The sequence below is a fragment of the Sprattus sprattus genome (genome assembly GCF_963457725.1).
Source record: "Sprattus sprattus genome assembly, chromosome: 8".
Lineage (NCBI taxonomy): Eukaryota > Metazoa > Chordata > Actinopteri > Clupeiformes > Clupeidae > Sprattus > Sprattus sprattus.
Genome location: NC_137927.1, coordinates 12,821,184 through 12,827,262, shown reverse-complemented (window position 1 = coordinate 12,827,262; position 6,079 = coordinate 12,821,184). Strand labels below are relative to the sequence as shown.

Here is a 6,079-nt window from a genome sequence, read left to right as displayed (position 1 = left end):
GACATATTTTACAACTATATAGCACGGTAGGACCATATCGTACCTGCAGTAAAATGTAAAGGAACTCTTCTGGCGTCCGCCCACATAGCCTGGTTATGCTTTATTTCTCTACTCTGTAGGTGAAGTCGATCTAAACAATAACATCCCGCAGGCCTGTGTTGCAGGCCTAAATTATTTTAAGATGCATAGTATTGTCAATCAATGATCTCTGACCCTTTAGCTGTCACATTAGGTCAAATTATTCAAATAAGGTCATTGATGTATGGGGGGGGGGGGGGGGGGGGGGGGGGGACTCTGTGCCAAAAAAGTGGTCTACAACTGCTCGCTTAGTTATATTTCAATATATACTAAACCTTAAACAAAATGTTGCATTTTTAGAAAGTAGTTTAAGTTTCAAGATATTACATGCTATGACAGGTCTATAGCAGAGATCTCTGATTGCACCAGTGCTGTGTGCGCTCTGTGGTTTGCTGTAGTAATTTAAACGACTCCGCTACACAGGAGACAAAGCTGCATTCATAACGTATTCCTGCTTCGTTGTTAGTCTGAACTGTAACAAAGTGTTTGATGCCACTACTGATTAAATAATGACAATGAGGAGATGATGTCCCCTTTCTTCCTCGGCTTGTAAAGTGCATTCACGTCCTCGACTGAATTATGACCTTTCAATAATTCCAGACTTTCATGCACCGAGTCAAGAAGATAAACTTTGATCAAGTGCAAAGCCTCAAATGTTTTAATTGGCCACAAATGTTTTAATTGACTACAAGGAACGCGGTCAATCACGACGCAGAAACAGGAATCTTGGAAAATGCATTCTTAAAAAATATTTTATAAATGAACAACACGTAAATTATATGTTCACAATGTATCTGAAAAGTACACTGTACATTTTTCTTCTTGACAACACATATTCCACACATTGATTTTGCCAACAAAAATATCAACAATAAACAACACATAATTTCCCCAAAACAAGCAAAACATGTCACATTTAGCACATGATCACAGATATGAAACATACTACACAACAAAACATTTAGGGGACATATGAACCAAAATAAATAGATGAATAGTAAACAATAAATAAACAAATAAGACTGCTACCCTACGATTGCCAAGTGCAGACATAGGAAATCACCACACAGTTTTCTCACGTGTTGCATTTTTAGAATTTTGCATAAATTCGTCAACACCATATAATAACATTGTGCAAAATTATGGCTGCATCCACAGTTGCGAATGAGTGTCTGATTTCATGGCGGTGAAACTCCACTAGTTTTCAGCGGGTCAGCCACTTGCATTCTTTGTCGTCATCGCAGGTCCTTAGTGCATAATTGAAATTATATAAACGTCCCAGTGTTTTTTGGCTGCGTCTCAACCATTCTAATTAAAAAAGAGACAAAAAAGAATTATGAAATGTTACTGACAGAGATAAAGGCCAGAGGGAAACAGAAGTAGTATTTGACAGAGAGGAAACAAAATAACATGTTTTGTTCTTTTCTTTGGCTGGCACGACAACTTAGGTTGCTTGTGGTGATGATTCTAATGATGTGTGGTTATAACCAGAGCAATCTTAGGCTGGCAACATACACGCAAAGCACAAGCATGTATGCATACACACACACAAACACACACACACATACAGATACACACACACACACACACACACACACACACACACACACACACACACACGCACACACACACACACGCACACACACACATATGTGCGCGCAGACACACACACACACACACACGTATACAGTACATGCGCGCACACACACATCCATGGATTTGGAAAATTAACTATTAGAAACTGAACAACATCCTTGTGTATCCTTAAGCACTATGTAACATGTCACAAACAATATATTGTATAACAATATAGAATAATCCCCTTGTAGGTATTTGGTGAATGCTGGAATGTATCCACAAACTTTCTATCATGACATCTCAAATCCCATTATTTGGTATTAATACCAGTATTTTGCCGTACAATATAGTATGTACAGTGTATTACCGTCATGATTGGATTTCATATCCTGTATTTCCTGTTGTACTAAAAATAGGTGTGTGTGTGTGTAAGAGAGAGAGGGGACGGCAGGCAATTCTATTCTGTAAGTATATACACAGGAAACTGTCAATGTAAGTGTGCATGGATGATTATGTATTGGTGTGTGCATGTTTATCTGTGTGTGAATGATGAAGTACATTTTTTGTGAAATTGCATTGTATTACATTGGTTGTCGTTTGTTTAAGTGTGTTTGTGTGTGCATATGTGTGTGTGTGTGTGCATATGTGTGTGTGTGTGTGTGCGTGTGTGTGTGTGTGTGTGTGTGTGTGTGTGTGTATGTGTGTATGTGTTTGTGTGTGTTTGCACCATGGCTCACCTTCCTCACCTCTTCATCACAGGTCTGAAGGCAGTGACCTTGCCATCCTGCATTGTTATGCACGAGTCACTGAGCTCACTGGATTCCACCTCTGATTTACCATCACTAGGGAAGCCTGAGGTAAATCCCAGAGCACAAAAACAAGCCCCTGTCTATCAGTTCAACTGATGGATGTACAACACAAACCACAGTGAATAGCAGAGTTTACATACTATACATACATTCAGCGCAACAGCATATGCAGATGACCTGCAGTGTTTAATTTTAAATCTAAGAAAGGATATACTTATTGCATCTGTTCATTTCTATCAAATGTCCATCTTATTACATTTTTTTTAAACAAATATTAAGTCATCGATCAGCAAGGAAGGCTACAATGCCTCACATCATGTGGAAGCAAGAACCAACACTGTAAGAATATCAGCAAACATTAAGAAAGGATGGTAGCAAAAACTGGAGAGGCCTACCGTCTATGGAGGAGTACTGACACGAGTCAGTGAGTGCTGGGTAGGACGAGCAGTGCAGTTGCAGGGCCTTGTGGTTGTAGCTGCCAGTGTGATAGACCTTGTTGTGCGATGGTGGTGCTGCTGCTGCTGTTAGTGGACCCTCCTGATAAGGGCCACTGGGGAGATTATTAGCGGGGTCCTGGAGAACCTGCAGGTCCCTGCAATGTCCACTGCCTGTCCCTGGATGCCTGGTGGCCTGCAGCTGGCAGTCCACACCCGGGTTCCCAGTCCTGAGGTTGCTGCCTTGCAAGCAACCTGTAGCGGCCGTGCGAGCTAGCGACCAGATCCGAGGTTTGTCCGAGCTCTCGAAGTGCGATAGGGACACGCTGCCCGTGGTAATGCCCGACGACGGCTTGCTGGTGGCAATGGGCTCCAGGAAGTCTGAAGTGAGGTTCGGCACCCCCTTAATGTTGCAGGGGAACGTGGGGAAGCTGGTAAGGGAGAGCTCGGGGAGGGAGTTGCAGTCTCTCTTTGGGGGTGCCACGGACATGGCCGTCTGGAGCACCTGCTCGTCCTCTGTGATTTTTTCACAGTCGCTGTCCAGCTTGTCACAGTCCTCATCCTCAATGTCATCCAAGTCACTCAAGTGGAGGTCCTTCTCTTCCTTACAGTCTTTGGAATCTAGAGTTAGAAAAGTTTAAAATAAAGTTATTTCCTGTGCATGTTATATTATATGTGAATAACCCTTTTTGAATAAACAAATAGTGGTAAGCATGCATTTGGTCAAAAATACCTAAATAACAAACAATACACAGTAAAGTACAGTTTGAAAATGTACTCTATGGAGTGTGAAAATCATAACTAGCTTCACCTTTGGTAGTACAGTCCTGATCTGTCTTATCCAGGTCATCCTTGTGGTCATCCCCTGCCTTATTCTTGGGTGACCAGGTCATCTTGTTTTCCTTCTTTAGCCTCCGCCTGGCGTTGGCAAACCAGGTGGACACTTGAGTGAGGGTCATTTTGGTGATGATGGCCAGCATGATCTTTTCCCCCTTTGTAGGGTACGGATTTTTCCTATGTTCATAAAGCCATGTTTTTAGAGTACTTGTGGTTTCCCGAGTGGCATTTTTCCTTCTCGCTGACCCGTTGAAATCCACAGTGCCGTACCTGCAAGTACATAAATTAGTACAATGCTGTATTGTACAAACTAAATTAAATTATCTTAGTATGTCAAAAATACGTTTGCCCAGGATTGCATGGATTCTATCTGAGCATTTACTCATTATGCAAGGAATTTGACTTTTAAAGTTCACCAGCCAAAAATAGATGGGCAGTGTAACATTTAAATAAAGTATAACTGGGGAATTTTAAATAGTTTAAAGAAGTTATGTGCTGTACCTGTCATACTGATACTGGCCCAGTGAGTGGTCATAAGGGTAGTAAGCAGCCGGTTGGGTGATCCCAGTGTGCAAACCGCCAGCACTCTCCTTGATATCGTACTGAGGGTTCTGGAAATAGAGAGAAATCCAAAATTATGAGTCGCTGATAAAGAGGAAGGTAATTTTTTCCCCCCCATTCAAAATGTTTACAGTTTCCTCCTTAGGAAATAGTAGGTGATTGGACACCATAAATAGCATTTAAACAACAGTAACTTCAGTATGAATGCATTCAATCTTATTATTTTAGTTGTTTCATTGAGAGGCACTTGAAGGACTTCGAAACGGCAGGAATGGTCGATAACAGCCAGTGTGAGAAGGGGTCGATCGATTAAAAGAGAGTCGCATTATCTGATTAAACAGAACACATACCAGTGTTGAATAGATTGCTGAAGGGTCCGGGCTGTATGGAAAGTAGTTTGCGTAGTTCTGGCTCGCAGCGGCTGCAGCGGCGTACGGTGAACTGTACATCCCGAGTGCGGCGTTGAGCTCAGTGCGTGTGCTTGCCAAAAGCCTGTTCTCGTACGAGGGACAGCAGAACGAGGAAGCGGCAGTCTGGGATCCGCTCGACCCATCAGAGACCGACCTGGAAATCGAATCGCAGCAAGTCGTACTGGGGTTTGCCGACACGAAAAACTGCATGAAGAGAATTGTGGATACACATGTCATTCTTGGTTGTCTAGGCATCTGTTATCCTGACAAATTATTTTAAAAGTCTATAGACATCAAACATGGCGGAAAGATCAGGGACAGGAAAATATTAGCTCTAACTTTGTTCAAATAAAGTGTTATCGTATCCAGATGGATTGTCTGTCATAAAAGTGCGAGTGATTGTAATAAGGCACGATCAAAGAAGTAAAGGAATGGAACTAAGTAACTTCATTCGCTAGAAATATTATCAGATATCGCCACACCTTAAAGTAAAGTTCAGATTGATGTATAAGTTTGTTTAAGTTAGTTTCTCAACAATTTGTTTTAAGTTTTGATTCGCAAGAATACAATAGAAGTTGCGATTTATACCGTCAATGACCGAAAATAACTGTCGCAAATCGTTAAAAAATCACTTGTCAACTCGAAGTGCCAAATCAATTTACGCCCTGTGACAGAAGTCAATCTATTGGTAAAGGGAGGAGCTGCACTTTTCTCGCGGTGCAATTACACCTTAGAGGTAATGTACACATGCTTTTGTCACCTAGTAACAACACGTGAGTTCATTTATAATTCAAATTATGCATTATTGTAAATATTCACATCCTGTACTAAATCGTACTCTATAGGCGATGACTTGATACACTGTCGATTGTGATCTACAACGACGTAAAGCAAAGGCTATACTTTCCACAGGACAGTTGACACATAAATGATGGTCTTCAATTCTGAAAGATGAGCAATTTAGTTGAAATCATAAAACCAATCTTACCTGTGACGTTGCATTGTAAGGATAGCCAAACTGCGAGAAAGACATAGCTGCTTCTTTTGTTACCATCAGCAATATTCTTCTCCACTGATCGATTGTAACCAAATCTACTTCAAATCCACCTTCTTGCACACCATTTCCACGCACGGCCTTTCGCTCAATAATAGATGATTGCACTTAAGAGGGAAAACTGAGGCTGTTTACAGCTGCCCAGAGTTTTATATGTATGAATAATCCCCCTTGAGGAAATGCCAAGAAAATAAAATTAAGCTTCATCAAGTACAAAAAAATGTTGTTGTCCAACTGCTGAAGAAAGCTTAAAGGATAACGTAAGACTTGCAAGATATGGACTCTGCTTGTGCTATTATTTGTGGCTCTATAGTTCTT

At 41.2% G+C, this 6,079-nt stretch overlaps 1 protein-coding gene across 1 annotated transcript; it reads right to left on the bottom strand.

Annotated features, from left to right (window-relative positions):
- Positions 1 to 2,398: 2,398 nt before the first annotated feature.
- On the bottom strand, positions 2,399 to 5,761 carry irx6a (iroquois homeobox 6a; the record flags this gene model as incomplete). Its single annotated transcript, XM_080843240.1, has 6 exons — positions 2,399 to 2,508; positions 2,861 to 3,520; positions 3,711 to 4,006; positions 4,238 to 4,347; positions 4,648 to 4,911; positions 5,696 to 5,761. The coding sequence occupies 6 exons, from the start codon at positions 5,759 to 5,761 to the stop codon at positions 2,399 to 2,401; spliced, it is 1,506 nt and encodes a 501-aa protein (XP_080699366.1).
- Between the last annotated feature and the right edge of the window lie 318 nt (positions 5,762 to 6,079).